General features: G+C 49.7%; 1 protein-coding gene across 1 annotated transcript in view; it reads left to right on the top strand.

The window, feature by feature from the left end:
- The window catches only part of JAK1 (Janus kinase 1), a 125,393-nt gene that overhangs the window by 98,987 nt on the left and 10,584 nt on the right, over window positions 1-15,822 (top strand). Inside the window, exons 9-15 of the mRNA XM_044238377.1 lie at window positions 1,088-1,245; window positions 3,466-3,589; window positions 5,600-5,786; window positions 10,845-10,951; window positions 13,736-13,879; window positions 14,658-14,745; window positions 15,185-15,312. Of these exons, the coding sequence (XP_044094312.1) occupies window positions 1,088-1,245; window positions 3,466-3,589; window positions 5,600-5,786; window positions 10,845-10,951; window positions 13,736-13,879; window positions 14,658-14,745; window positions 15,185-15,312 (936 nt within the window). The remainder of the gene's footprint in view (window positions 1-1,087; window positions 1,246-3,465; window positions 3,590-5,599; window positions 5,787-10,844; window positions 10,952-13,735; window positions 13,880-14,657; window positions 14,746-15,184; window positions 15,313-15,822) is intronic.

Genomic DNA, 15,822 nt, shown 5'->3' with positions numbered 1-15,822 from the left:
TGGGGGCCTTGACCTCCTTGGCTCACAAGTCCACAGCAGACCCTTCTTTTGGCAAGATAGCTGTCATTAGCCCCACTTACTTCCATCCTTTGTAGTTGCTTCTATCCACAGGGAAACTTTGATTTTCTCATCTCTGTTTTTCTCTGCCAGCAGCCTGTCCTTTCTCCAGTGCTGTGGACAGAGTCTTATTCTCATATGTCATTTTGCTCTCAGAAGGCTCCGGTGCTTTTTAATGTTCTTGTGAGACAAACCTCTAAATGGTTTTCCTTCTTCCTTCCCTAGAAGATGTTCCTGGTTGAGCCCATGGCTCCTCTCACATGGGTAATTTTTGTTCAGGGCTCTATGACCAAGGCCAAAAAAAAAAAAAAAATCACCTGTTTTCACCTCCAGGGGTTTTTTGTTTGTTTGTTGTTGTTGTTGTTTAAACCTTCCTTCCTTGGAAGTTCCCTCTCTCATCTTCTCCATTTTTGCCTTTGCTCTCCCACTTTGAGTAAGACTCTCTGCCTCCTCCAAACCCTCAGAGGTCTCTGGGCTTAATCTAGCAACCTCATCATTGTCTGGGACCATTCCTGGATTAAAATCTGGGCGTTTCACTTTCTAGACCAACTCTGTATGAGAGGAAGCCTCAGTGCCTCTGTTTCCTTTTCTGTAAAATGGGACTGATGGTACTGAGTCAGTCATTGCTCCTTGCTAAGACCAGGGTACCACTTGCACACCCTCTGCTCCTCCTTCCTCCACTTTTTTTTAACTCCACTTTTATACCACTGTACCCCTGATGGCAGGCTTGCTCCTCCCTCTGGACCTGGGTGGCAGCCTCTCCATAGGTCTCCTGCCTGCCACAGCTGCCCATTCTGCCCTTCCTCCCACACAGACACGCCATACCTCATCTGATAGTTTGGAGATAATAGACAAGAATGTATGCTAATCAGTCAAAATCCTGTATTAATGCAAGGGGTACAGTTACTTTGAGGTCATGTGTTCTGCAGTGTGTTTTAAATATCTTGTCAGTGTGGACCTCCTCATAAAATCAGCTGCCTCAAGTGGTAGGCACGTGATGTAAACATGGCCGTGTCTTCTCTTTCACCAGGAACTGAAGCTCTCGTCCCATGAAGAGGCCTTGTCCTTTGTGTCCCTGATAGATGGCTACTTCCGGCTCACAGCAGATGCCCATCATTACCTCTGCACCGATGTGGCTCCCCCATTGATCGTCCACAACATACAGAATGGTTGTCACGGTCCAATCTGGTTGGTTCTCGTACCTTTTCAGTTGCCATTGGTGGAAAAGAATCACATTTTAGTAATGGGGCATGTGGCCTCCTCAGACACAGGGGTCATCAGTTGTTTAGGTGGGGGCTGGTTGAACGTGTTGAGGACTGAGTTGGTGCCATCTTTTCCATCCCTGCTATCCATTGCTCAGGTGTTCTGTCATCTCTTACCTTGGTTCCTGCCATAGACCCTTTCTTCTTTCCCCTTGAGGTCTCCTCACAGTTTAACCCCCTCACTTCTCTACAGCTACTAAAAGATGCTACACTTCCTAACCCCATGCTGTGCCAGACACACAGATAGGACACGGATCCCAGTTGCACTGTAGTGAGCAATGGCATCCTGCGTGAGCTTGTCTTAAAGTGCCAGATAAATGGTGGGAACAGTGGGGTGACCAAGCCGTAGAGCTGCAAGAGGCTTTGGACCTCTTGTCTCACTTGCATCTCAGACCTAGTAGCCCTTATGCAGATCCCTCCGGTGATGGGGCATTGAGTACTGCACGAGGCAGCCAGAGACTATAGCTCTGATGGTTACAAACGTACGTGTCTTTGCTAGGGAGTTGGAAATTTGCCTCCATCATTTCTTCCTTGCCACTTGACTTCTGCCATTTGAAGCAGCGGGGATTCAGTGTACTTCCTTCACAAAGGACTGTTCTTTAGAGGAGAGCAGCTGCTGTATTTCTTCTGAGTCTCTCTTCCCAAACCGAAATACGTCTGGGGAAGCATCTCTTCAGCTGCTTTCCTCATGATAGGTTCCCACCTCTTCCCTCTGCTGGTTACTTGCGGACAGCGAGTTCATTGGTGGGGGATCCCCAGTTTTGAGAGGCTCACAGACTTGTGGGCAGATAGACACACAGAGAAAGGCAGAGCAGGCTGCCAAGCATTGTAATAAAACACCTCCCTCGACTATCCCAGCCACAGTTAGGCTTCAGGGCCCTGGCCCTCGCTCTTCCCTTGGCCTAGAATGCTCTTCCTCTGGAATGTATACAGACACCACTTCCTTCAGATGTCACCCAGATAGCGCCTTATCAGTGGAGTTTTCCCCAGCTACCTTCGGTGAAGTAACAACACCTCTTCCTCCACCACACCACACTTCCTGGCGCCTTAACTGGGCTGTAGTTTTCTTCAGAGGAGTTTCTTACCTCATGACTTGCTTTATTTCCGGCTCGTTTGTTTCTCGCCTGCCTAGCCTTGCTGCCCAGAGTACGAGCTGCATGGAGGCAGAGGCACTATGTGCTTTTGCTCGCGGCTTTTCCTTGGTGTCCATGGCAGGCCCTGACACATACTACAGGCCCTCCACAAGCATTTGCCTAAGCGGTGAACACTTTGTGTTCTGTGGGAGGCTGAAAATCAGCTGCCTCCTCTGAGTAGGCAGCATTCAGATCAGATTAAACTTAGAAGAATCAATGGAACTTGGCAGGCCTTGAAGGGGGAAAAGGCCTTCCAGGTGAGGGGTCACCATGTGCAAAGGCATGATGTTCCAGGTCACGGAGCGGTTGGTCTCTGCCTTTCGTACACGTGTTGACCATGTCAGTCCTCTTTCACCGACAGTGAGCACCACTCACGGGCTATGTAGTGCCTTCACTTGTAGATTTATTTAGTGATTGTTCACTGCTTTCTGTGGGCCAGCACTGGTTGATCCTGGGGTTACAAATGAATATAGACAGGCGTATTCCCTATTCATATCTTCCTCTTTGTTCTTTTATTCAGTGTTAATTATTCAATTACTTATTCACTGAGTAGCTACTGTGAGCCACGTGTGCTCTGGTTACTGTGGATACAGCAGTGAACAGAATAACCCCAAATTCATGCTCTCCTGAGGCTTGTGTTCTAGTTGGGCAGCCTAGGGATGGCGGGGAGGGACCCCATTCTGTGGCGGGCGCTGTATGATGGGCAGCCCTGCATCACCTCTGTGGGGACATCTCCTGCGCAAGCTGGAGACCACATGTGTGGGGATGTCAGGGACAAAGTCAGGCTCAGTGCCTTGGGTGGCAGGCCAGTGCTCTTCTAGACCTCGGAGACTTGATGGGCCTTGAGGCTTCTTGGCGTCTCGGCCTGCCACATGTGTCTGCTCAACAGGACTTCGGGACCCAGGACAGGTAACATGATGGGTCTGTAGTCCTCGAGTCAGGTGAGAGATGTGGAAATCCTGTGGGGTTATCTGCTATGAGCTCTTACTCCCTTTCCCTTTCTCTCCCTCTAGCACGGAATATGCCATCAATAAGTTGCGGCAAGAAGGAAGCGAGGAGGGGATGTATGTGCTGAGGTGGAGCTGTACCGACTTTGATAATATCCTCATGACGGTCACCTGCTTTGAGAAATCTGAGGTCAGTCAGGAAAAGTCTTGGTCAGTCTTTCCAAGCCATATCGCCACAGGGTATTTGGTGCAGCAGGCCCAGGAGCTCCTCTGGAGAGGACCACACTGGGGTGAGGGGTTAGAAAAGCCTGGGTTTCTGAGAAAATCCTTGGCAGTTCTGACCGGAACAACCCCAGTCTTCAAAAGGAGACTTCCAAGCAGCCAGACCCCAAATGTTTCTTCCTCATGGCCCTTTCTTCTCTCAAGGGACTCATGGCAGGGATCCATGGTGGCTCTGGAAAGTAGAGCGTGGCCAGAAAACCAGTTCACACCAAACTTTTGTTAAGTTTAATGCACTTATTGCAAGTGGTTGATTTTATACTTAGTGACAAAATCAGAGACCTAGAGCCATGTCTGATCTGTGTCACTGACTCAGTAGACCAGTGTCTACTGAGTCAGACATTTTAACAGACAACTTGCTGTCCTGTGTTTGACAAGTGGAAATGACTCTGTTTAGTGACTCTGGTGTAGCTAGAATCCAGGAATGGTGTGAAAGATATCCCAAAAACAAAGATAAAAGCCAAAATTATTGACCTTACCTCACTAGACTGTAGTACAGCCTTTGTCATTCATGCAGTTTTTTTAAATACAGGAAATGGAATATTTTAAAAGACTATGAGTTTTACAGAATTAGTCCAGATAGATACACTAATGTTGACTGGTCAGTGTGAGCTGGGGGAACTGGGGCAGCAGGGGGACAGGGAGCGGGGAGCTGCAAGGTGGAAGTCAGCACACAAGCGTGCCATAGACTTCAGACGGTGGAAGGAAAAGTACAGGAGCCCCTGGGGGCTAGACTGTGTCAGGAGTGGGAAGAGGAAATGGCTGAAGGAACCCAGTGCTGCCAAGTGTCCTGGGCAAAGTGTCTAGGTGCCACTGCCTGCCTGGGCGTGTTCCTGCACAGCAAGGTCTCCCGGTGGGTGCGGACGCAGCGGGTCAGAACTTGTCAGGTTTGCTCCTGGGCAGCATGCCTGTCTTCTGCTTTCATCAGTCTTTGAGGAAGTTTAATGTTTTGGACATGGATGGGCGCACGAGACAGCCCAGCCGCCTTCGGAGGGGGAGTAACTTACACTGTACCAGGAATGTCGGTGACTCAGAGGCATGGTCTGCCTGGGGTCAGATCATCTGGGGAAACAGGATCATAGCTGTGGTTACTCTTGCTGTTCAAGGTAGCTCACCAGATGCTGTGCTGAGCACTTTTATCTGCCTTCCCTTATTTAAACGTTATGCTGACCCTGTGAAATAGGTGGTATTATGCACATTGTACAGATGAATTGTACAGATGAATAAACATGCATAAACCAAGGCATTAGGATCTTAAATATCTTGTCCTGTTCTATACCATAAGTCGATTTTTCTGACCCTCATCCTTCATTACTGAAATATTTTTCTCTGTACAAAAAGCACCTGTGAAGGAAAACCTCTGCTTATACTTCAGTCTGTGGTGCCACAGAGTCCTGAAAATAGACCGGACCACCGACTGCCACCTCCCAGGGTGGTTCTCCTCAAATAGACCACTGGCAGGGCTCAGTTTGAGAGACTGCCTAGATAAATATTGTTATAGTAATTATTATTTCATACATAATAATATTTCCAGTCTTTACAAAGTGCTTACTAAGTTTTTTACTCTGTTGTGTAATCATAGTAGTCCCATGACGTTGGTTTTTCAGTGGACTTCCTCTTACAGATTTAAGATGAGGTGATGCTGTTATAGAAGTCCCTGCTCGGTTATGCTTTCTCCCTAATGTTAACTCCCTTCGGTCAGTGTCTTCTTCTGGGTTGATTTATTTCTTTATTTGATTACTTGTTTAGAATACATTTTACTTTTGAATAATTACAGTTTTATAGAAAGGGTTCAGAGATCGTACAGAGTTCTAGCTGTCTTTTATCCAGCTTCTCCTATTGTTAACAGATGACATGCCCATGGTACATTTGCTTGACCCGTTTAAAACACTCGGTTTCTGGTCATTTTCCTGATGGGCAGGTGCTGGGTGGCCAGAAGCAGTTCAAGAACTTTCAGATCGAAGTGCAGAAGGGCCGCTATAGCCTGCACGGCTCAGACCGCAGCTTCCCCAGCCTGGGGGACCTGATGAGCCACCTCAAGAAGCAGATCCTCCGCACGGACAACATCAGCTTCGTTCTGAAGCGCTGCTGCCAGCCCAAGCCCCGAGGTCAGTCTCCCTGGGCCAGAGCCGGGTTGTCCCCCCGGGGTTCCCCCTGCCCTGTGGCAATGCTCCAAGACACTGGTAACCCAGAGAGGCTGGTTGGTTGGAAGAAAGTGGCCCCTCCCCCACAGTTTCTAGGTATTTTTCACTTCATCTTGTTGCAAGTCCGTCCCCACTTCCAATCCCAGCCCTCAAGTGTCTGTGTTTTCTGTAGAATAAAATTTACACACCTCTTTTTTAGCAGCTCAGGCTTCAGGAAGAGTCACATTTGGATTAGTAAGCAGAAGCTTACCACTTTCCTCTTTAAGATAAAATGTCTTGAGAGTTCCCTTGTGAGTGGTTTATTATCTGGGAAACATTCCTGGCACATCTTCTGTGGGCCAAGAACTATGGTGAATGCAAAGCATCAGAAATGCGTGGCACCCAGTCCCTGCTCTCCGAGGGTTTCCAGTCAACTGCAGAAAATGCCCCAGGGAACCGAGGCCACTGAGTCACCTTGGACGGGGATGGTCAAACATCCAAGCTGTGGCATGGAATACTGCCTGGAGGAGGTGGTTCTTGGAGAGTGAGCGTGGGGCTTGCCTGTTGGTTGAGGACATTTCCTGCTGAGCGTGTACAGGGGCAACGTGACAGGCCACAGCAGGGGCTGCAGAGAAGCAGGGGCTGAAGGGCTAATGTGTCTGGTGAAGGTAGACAGAAGGGGCAGGTGAGGTTGGGGGAGGAAGATTTGGGTCAGAAGGAGGCCTTGGGTGTCACACTGGGGAGTTACAGTGCCAAGCCACGGGAGGGTCAGGTTGTGAAATGGACAGGAGGGGTGAGGAACCCGGTTCTTGTTTTTGAAGCCCTGTGGATAGTGTCACTGTTGTCCTGGAGGCAGATTCATCACCCCCTAGAATGTGAGAATTGGAAGGACAGTTAGAGAATACCTGGTCAAATGCTGCATCTTACAGATGAGAAAACTGAGTCCTGGAGAAGTGGAGTGGGTCTCACTGAGGGTGAGGGTCAAAGGGGTTTGAGTACCAATCTACCGCAAGTGTTTTTTTGACGTCCCTTACTGCAGGGTGCTGCCTGCATGGGTCAGATCCTTCCCTGAGAGAAGGTCAGGCCTCAGAGAAAGGGTGGGCAGCACCGTTATTCTGATGCCCTAGGAAGTGTGGTGGGAGATGCTCTCAGGAGTCTCTTTGGCAGATGCCTCTGGTTCTCTTAAGGGAATTTGTGAACCTTGATGTCAGCGGTGGGCAGAGGAAGCAACACCAGGACCCAAAGGGGCCTGGGTTCTTGATGTTTGAATGACTTTTTGGCCTCCCAGCAAGGGGCTGTCACCGCATTCGGTGAAAGAGGAAGGACTTATGTTCTTGTTGATCAGATAGGGTTTCCTGCCAGCTCCGGAGGTAACTGCAGCCTTTGTTTTCATGCTTGAAGATGTTCTGTAAGGGTAAAAACACGTCTGCCCCTTGGTCCTGAGACCTCAGGGTGAGGTAGAACCTTAAAGCCGAAGGACCCTATTTACTCACATGATCTCTCCTAACAGATATTCCTTGGGATGCATGATCTTTGGGTAAGGTTGAGGAGATGGAGAGCTGCGGCCACAGGTAGCGAGGGCCGGTGGCAGATGGGAGACAGGGGCATGATTACTTCGCTGGAATTAGCTGGGGAGGTCACTGGTGTCGATGCCACCCTACTAGTCTGGATCTGGGATCTGGTAACAGTACTGGAGAAGCACAGGAACAGACTGAACACCTCTCATGGCTTCTCATGAGGCTCCTGGAACTCCACACCGAATGTGCTTAGTGTCTTTCTCTCCCACTTGAGTATGAACTCTTAAGACGGGATCAGTATGGACTCTTAAGATGGAGTTCATGTTCACTGATGCCTGTCACGTGAAGGATTACAGTAGTAACCACCATATTGTGGGTACCTGCTAATCTCAGGAGCTTTTCATGCATATCTGCATTTATTCCATCTGACAGTGGCTCTTTGTAGCTATTATAGAAATGCGGAAATGGAGTCTCAGAGATGTTCAGTGATAATAGTAGCAACAAGTAACGGTGATGATAAGGAGGGCTTCTCTGCTTCCAGGCCCTGTTTGAGGGTCTTTCATGTTCAGAGTCATTTAATCTTCAGAACAAGCGAGAGTGTGTTATAATCCCCATTATATTTGTCTAGGTAGTTAGAGGATGACTGGGAAAGTGAACTCAAGTCTTCCGACTCCAGCTCTGGTGATCTTTCCCGTACATCCCATCATGCTCCGCAAAGGTGCAGGGGCAGCTATCAGCCAAGGCTCTGGGTTGAGAGCCAGTTCTCTTGACTTGGCGAAGGGAAGGGCCTGGCGGTGGGGAGAGGAGGAATGAGGCCTGTTTATGAGGCCTGCTTCTGTGGGCTGTCAGAAACCCTCTGTCTTGCCTCTGCCACCCACAAACTAGAGAAGTGGTAAAAACATGAAAATTAAGGAGAAGGTCATTTTTGGTTCCTCAGTGCTTCTGCCCTCTTAAATGCAAGGTTCTGATGGTCCAACTCCGACCCGGGTTTCTCACTTGAAAATGCAACTGAGAAACTTCTCATGGAATAAAGGAAAAGCAGGTGGCCACTCAAGTGGATGTGACAGTAAAGCAAGCCCACATCTCTGTGTGTTGTCCAGTCCCACTGCCACTCTTCATGTCTGAGGGTGACCGTGACAAGAAGGGGCTAGCCAGTCGCTTCTCAGCCTTTTGGCTAAGATCAAGTGAAGAAGGGGATAGCCAGCCAGCAGAACTCACTGGCCCAGTCATCACTGACCTTCGCACTCATCCTGGAGTGGGGCCAGGGGCATGATTTCTGCACCTTTGGCTCTGACACTGTAAACTTCTAACTTGCCAAAGCTGGTACAGGATGGTGGTGCTGGCCGATGGTCTTAACCACAATGGCTGCCAGTTTTGGAGCACTCCCTGTACACTAGGCACTGAAGTAAGCCCTCTGTGTGCGTTGTCTTGTTTATCCCTCACAGCACCCTGCTGAGGGGCATGGCTATGTCTCCCATTTTTCTAGTGAGAAAATAGGTTTAACATCTCCCCCAACTCACACAGTTGACTTTAGTGCCATGCTTCCTGAAGCTACCATACAAATCATCAGCCCATAAATGGCGCCCATTTTCATCCTCCTCTCTGATTTTCAAAACACCTCCACTGCTTCAACCCTTTGTTGGGGACACCATTTAGGTGGCCCTTTCTTGGTCTTTTCTCCATCAGGGCAGTCCTGAGTTGCCTGTTTGAATCTGATTTTATCCAGGTTCCAGAGTGGAGTCAGGATAACAGAATGGAGGAGATCACACTGGAGAAAGGGTACCCAGGATATAGTAATAAGGGGAGCTGGTGCCTGAACCCAGTGTGTGGCTCCCAGATTTGTACCCCGCACTAGGGCCATAGGAAATACAAGCTGGGAGCCATCTGTGACTGAAGTGTGAGCGTTCAGGGCTTATTAACTGCCTGATCTCCAGCAGACTGTTTAATCTCACTGAATCTCTGTTTTCTGACCTATAGAATAACCTGGGTGGCTCAGTGGGTTAAGCCTCTGCCTTCAGCTCAGGTCACGATCTCAGGGTCCTAGGATCAAGCCCTGCATCTGGCTCTCTGCTCAGCAGGGAGCCTGCCTACCCTTCTCTCTCTGCCTGCCTCTCTGCCTACTTGTGATCTCTGTCTGTCAAATAAATAAATAAAATCTTTTTTAAAAAATTTAAAAAAATTTTTTAAAAAGAAGGGTAAAAATACCGTGTACCTCATAGAATTGTCATAAGGACAAAGGAATTACTGTGAGGAAAGCTCTTAGGTCAGTGGCTGGCCAAGAGGAAGCAATCAGAAAATGTGAGCTGACAAAAAAACAAGGAGAATAAGCCCGGGCCTGCAGGGAAGTGAGGATTTGAGAGACCGTGTCCAAGTTACTCGGCTGACTGCAGGCACCTGGACCTCAGCAGCTCAGGTTCTTCTGGGGTTCCAGAATTTTCTCACTGCAGTCTGAGTCTGGAAGGGGGCTCTCTCAACCCCCACAGTGACGTAGCTTGAAGTAGCTCCGTGGTGGGAAGGCACCTTCTGTGGATTGTAAATTCCACGAGCCCCCTGTGCTCCTAGTGGCCTGGCAGATTTTGTAAAGTGTTCGGTTTGCCATTTGAATCCGTAGAGTTGGGGCGCTGGTCTGCTTATAACCTATACATTGAGTTAGCGCCTCCCTGGAGTCAGGCACTGCTGGGAGCCCAGAGAGAGGTTCAGGCACTACCTTCTCTCTGGATTATCTGTCCTGTTCTTTTGCATAAGATCAATGTTGTTTATCCTCCTGCCTTGGTTGCCATTACCCCCTAGACCCAGCAGACTGCTGCTTCCTCCCTGCCCAGCTCTTGTCCTTCAGGTCATATCCTGATTATTCTTACATGGTGAACAGAAACTTCCTGAGTACCTACCACGTACCAAGCTGTGGAGGTAGAGCAGGAAATAAGATAGACACCGTCCCTACCGGTGGGGAGTATCTCGTCTCCGATTTTAAAGTGTCACTTCCCGGGATGCCTGGGTGGCTCAGTGGATTAAAGCCTCTGCCTTCAGCTCAGGTCATGGTCTCAGGGTCCTGGGGTCAAGCCCTGCATCGGGCTCTCTGCTCAGCAGGGAGCTTGCTTCCTCCCCTCACTCTCTCTGCCTGACACTCTGCCTACTTGTGATCTCTGTCAAATAAATAAATAAAATGTTAAAAAAAATAATTTGTTAAAAAAATAAAATGTCACTTCTGTAGGCAGACCTTCCCTAAGGTCTTCTATCTGAGCAGATCCTGCTGTGTCAGCCCTCGAGCACTTGGGTCTGGCTTGGAGAGGAGCTGCACCAATTGGAGCTTTCCTTTTGATGGTTGGATTATTTGATTAGTATAGGCTCTGTTATTAGCCTGCAAGCTCTTGGGGGCCTAAATCAAGTACTTAATAAACATTTACTGAATGACTGAACTCACACATGCACAGATACGTGTTTGGTGAGCGCCATGGTTTGGCAGGAATTGCCTGACGGATCTTGAACCCTTGCTACCCTGCTCAGACTTCTTCATTCTCTTCCACAGAGATCTCCAATCTGCTGGTGGCTACGAAGAAAGCCCAGGAGTGGCAGCCTGTCTACCCCATGAGCCAGCTGAGTTTTGACCGGATCCTCAAGAAAGACATCGTGCAAGTGAGTCTTTGCTAAGGTTCCTGGATCCACCTCGGGCCTGCCTCTTCACAGCGACTAGTCTGAGGATTTAGGGGAATGAAGTCGGGGTTTCGGGAAATCCTATCAGAGAATAAATAAGGGCTTTCCTTTCATAGTTAGAGCTGTTCAGCCACCACCCTGCCACTCCACCAGCCTTGCCGGTGTTCCCTAAGGATACTTTCTCTTTGAAGGGAAGTGGATGTGTCAGGCTTCATGGGGTTATCTAGGGTTATGGGACCTTCTGTTGTGCATAGGCGTTGGAGAACTGGGTGGGGATGCTGACAGGGCGGCACGAATCGGGTGTCCGGGAGGGAGTCTGCGCCGATGACCTGCGCTAACCTACCACATGCTGTGTGACAGAGCACTACTCAAGTTCAGTGTCTGGGCTTTCTGATGATGCTTCCAGAGGGAGCAAAGCTGGGGCATACAGAGCGCAGTAAGGGAGCTGGTGAGGTGCAGTGGCAGCCTCAGGAGAGCTGTCTTGAGAAATAGATCCCTTGGACCTGTGCTCCAGCTTGGGAGGCCTTTTGCCCAGAGTCTGCAGCCGTAGGCAGGCCCAGCTTCCCTGGCAGCTGCTCTTGGGCCTTGGCTAGGGGTGTGAGGCCCAGGGTAAAGCCCACTTTCTGTTCCATGCCCCCACCCCAGTCCCTGTACACAGAGCCACACACCAGGGAGGCTAAGGAGACAACATGCCAGCAGCTGTGGAAGGAAGGAACCGTTGACTGCCTGGGAGAGATCACAACTTGGCAGGTGTTGGAGAGCCAATTGTGGGCTCACATCTGTTAGGGAGTAACTTAAAAAAGTAAAAAACTTACTTTTTTAAGTTACTTACTTTTTTAAGTTAATCCCTAAAATTGTTGAGTAGGGTTTTCAGGAAGTAGAAACCCACTGCTTCAACCGCCCCTCCCACTTCACTTTGAATACATTCTTCACTGAAGGCCAGTTTTTATTGTTTTCTGTCCCTCTCGTAGGGTCAGAGCTGTGGCCAGAGATTAAAATCACCAGGGCAGCGTACCCTGGGCTTTTTTCTGTCTAAACTTGGCACTGGCCTTGGGCCCTTCCTTCTTTCCTTGCCCTCAAGCCCCTGGGCAGGTCCCAACCATCTGCTGTGGCCCCAGCGCTTGCCAAGCCCACAGTGACTGAGCCCTTGCACATGCCAGCTGTGGTTGCCACCCTTGGAGGGCCGACGGCCTGAAGGGGGAGCCGGCTCTTGCCTCTTCAGTAGATAATACCATTACTGAGACCTAAGTCCTAAGTAGGGAAATAGAACAGGATGGGGGACTATCAGAGAGACCATGCTGCCTCGCCTTGGGAGGACACAGATGGCTTCTTGGGGAAAAGGCATCAAAGCAGAGTTCTGGGGGAAGCACAGCAGGTGCCTGGTAAAGGCAGAGGGAGTAGCTCAGAAGGAGGCTCATGGGTTGCTGTGGAAGCCTGCTGCCATGTCTTGGCCACTGGAAAAGCAGCCCTTCTGGGGAAGAGTAATTATTCTGAAAGCATATGGCTTTTATGGGATGTTCTGGGAACACAACTTCCCATAACCTTGATGAATCGCTTCGTGACAGCTGCGGCTTTAATGAATAGTTGCAGGACTTTGCCAGGATGTGGGAGACAGGGCAGATGCATTGCCACTCGGCTATGACAGATGACAAATGGTGGCATTTGTGCAAATTAATATACCCGATTAGCAATTGTATATGTTCCTGTATGTGGCAGGGCTGATTCCAAGAGAATCCATTTTCTGCATTTACGGAGAAGGTCCTGGGCTAATAGGATGATAGCACCTCAACTTACAGATTTCATGAGATTAACCTTAGTGGCTTGAGAATGCCTGAGATTAATGAATTGCATTTGGATTTCCCAATATTAAGAATGCTTAAATCAGAATTATTAAAGCTTGAACTGGAAGGGTTCTTAGAGACAGATGATTATGTGAGATGATTTCATTTAGGACTCATACCACTTATTTGGTGGTGTTATCCCCTTTCGTATGTGAGGACACTGAGAGCCCGCCCTTATGGGGTCTGCCTCAGTCTTCACACCCCTTCCCCACCGTGGGGTTGCTCTGGCAGATGTAAACACGCCACAGATTTGAAAGCTCAGCATGCAGGCACATATATACACACGCGCTGGATGGATGGATGGAAGATGAACGAGTCCCTGGTCTGGAGGGCAAGCAGACAGAACACATCAGCCCAGCAGATGGTTTCTACCCACGATGTGCCAGGCTCTGCACTGAGGAGCCTTTTCTTCTACCTCTTTACTTGGTTCTAGAACAGTCCTGGGAAGTGGGTGCCATGGTTACCCCTCTTTACAGAAAGCACATCTCTGAGTTAGATGGCCAGCGAGCAGTCGAACCACCACTAACAAGCCCCTCTCTTTGTGCCCCAGCCTGTAGTAGAGCCCCGTGGGGTCCTCTCTGCATCGCTTCAGAGGCCTCCGGGCTGCTGGAAGTTCTGCAATTGGTCAGGATTATGGTTTAGCCATAGCTTGTTTCAGAAGTTGGAAGGCAAGGAACTGTTTGGGAATTAACTGTCTCCTGGGGCCCAGGAAGGGTCCCATTTCCATTCAGCTAAGTAGCTTTATGTGTCTTTTGGAGGCCTGACCAGACAAGGCCCTGAGAGGCTGTGGCTATGCAGCTCTGTCGTCCTTCCACCGTTTCTGCCCCTTCTGGTGTGGCGGGTTCCCATGAAGGCCTCAGTGCCAGACTCGGTTGTCACTGAGCCCTAGAGCAAAGTCACCCCAACCTCCTGCTTCCTCCTCCAGGGTGAGCATCTCGGGAGAGGCACACGGACTCACATCTACTCCGGCACCCTGGTGGATTACAAGGATGACGAAGGAACTTCCGAAGAGAAGAGAATAAAAGTGATCCTCAAAGTCTTAGACCCCAGCCACAGGGACATTTCTCTGGCAAGTGTCTTCCTCAGAACCCTGTCCCCTCTCTACCCCCAGTTCTGGAGCCATTGGAGCACAGTGAGCAAGGAAGAACCTTTGCCTTTGTTTTGGTCTCGTGGTTGTCAAACTTGATATTTATTCTGAATTCCTTTCATCAAACACAGTCTTAGATGAAGCAGGCATGTAAAGTAAGTGAGGGAGGATTAAAGATGAAGTGCATTGAGCAGCCTATCCACCTCTCACTCTCGCCTGTAGAGGTCCTTGTGGTGATTCTGTGGAGCCCCAGGACTCTAGCTGAATCTTCTCGAAGTCCCTAATGTAGTCCAGGGCTATCACTATGCGGTCTAGAAAACTAAAGCCAAGGGGTGTAAAAGGACTTACCCAAGATCCCGCACACTATTAGAGAGTGATGAAGCCAAGTCTCAACAGAGATCTGGTTTTTCACTTATTCTGCTGCAGTTCCAAATGTTGTTATTTCCCAAAGTTTAAAGGAAGAGAAGGTGGTCGATATGAGTATCCAGTGGGGAAATTGTCACCCAGCTTCTGCCACCAGCCTGGCTCTGTATCCTGTTAGGTTTTCTAAATAGATTCCATATCCCAGCCAGACTGGGCCCTAGGTAAAGTCTTGGCAATGCCCGTGGGCAGTCAAGGCCAGGGGAACAGTTTCAGGACCTGGGATGATGACAGTGGTGAGTGTTCCTGGGTCCCCCTGACTTTCTTTTCAGCAGCTCTCCTTTGGCACCAGAGCTGTGGAGTCTGACTTTTGACATTCTCTTGTGGTCTTCTCCCACAGGCCTTCTTTGAAGCAGCCAGCATGATGAGGCAGGTCTCCCACAAACACATCGTGTACCTCTATGGTGTCTGTGTTCGAGATGTAGAGAGTAAGTGTATTCACTTTGGGAGGGGAGTCTGGCCTGGCTGGGGCGAGTGGGTGTGGTGATGACGATTCGGGGACGATGCTGCCTTCACATAGCTTGGGCTTCTTGCCTCTTCTTGCAGTCGAGGAGCTTGAGGTGCTGAGCAGGTCTCGTGCTCAATAGTGGGCATAGAATGAAGTCCTCTTTGTTTTTCACTTATTGCTTGGACGTTACTTGTCCCCAGCTCTGGCTACACGCTGTTCTGGACCCGGGAGAGTGGGGTGAGCAAACAGAGCGGAAGGCGCTCGGCTAGGGGAAACACTCTGGGCTTTGCACCTCACAAGGCGTTGCCATCCTCCCAAGCTGATTACCAGCCACTAAAGTGAGCTCTCCTCAGAGGATGAGGGAAATACTGTCCCAGATGTACTGAAGGTTCCAGATGTGGCTACTCTTGTGCTTGTAGATATCATGGTGGAGGAGTTTGTGGAAGGGGGGCCCCTGGATCTCTTCATGCACCGGAAAAGCGATGTCCTCACCACACCATGGAAGTTCAAAGTTGCCAAACAGCTAGCCAGCGCCCTGAGTTACTTGGTAAGTACGTTCTGAGGTCCATGGTGGGCTTCACCAGGAACCAGAGTACCCTGTAGGGGGCGGCAGGAAGGCGGTCTAGCCAGGCGGGCTCCAAGGGCCTGGGCTCTGTGGTTGAACACAAGTGTGCCTGGGGCTTGCTGAAAATGGTCATTTGGGTCTGTGTGTGTGCTTGTGTATGAATCCTGTTTCGAGGGAAGTTTTATCACATCAGGGAACTGACCTCAGGAATGCAACGTAAGTAAGAGTGGAAATAGCACAATACTTGTCGAATGAGTGAGTGAAACTGCTTGGATCAGTAGCGCTTCCCACGGCTCAGCCGTTCAGGTGTTATACAGGTTCATTCTCACAAGCCCTAGGAGGCCTGCTCCACCATTATCTCGGGTTTGCTGGTGAGAGAACTGGGGCAGAAGGCCATGATATAATGTGCCCAAGTGACACAGATAATTGGGGGCGAGTGATGCTGCCTGGGCCTGGCTGTCCCTGGGGAATATGGAGAGATGATGCGAGGGG

This window comes from Neovison vison, chromosome 2, assembly GCF_020171115.1.
Source record: "Neovison vison isolate M4711 chromosome 2, ASM_NN_V1, whole genome shotgun sequence".
Lineage (NCBI taxonomy): Eukaryota > Metazoa > Chordata > Mammalia > Carnivora > Mustelidae > Neogale > Neogale vison.
This window is presented reverse-complemented; position numbering and strand designations above follow the sequence as displayed.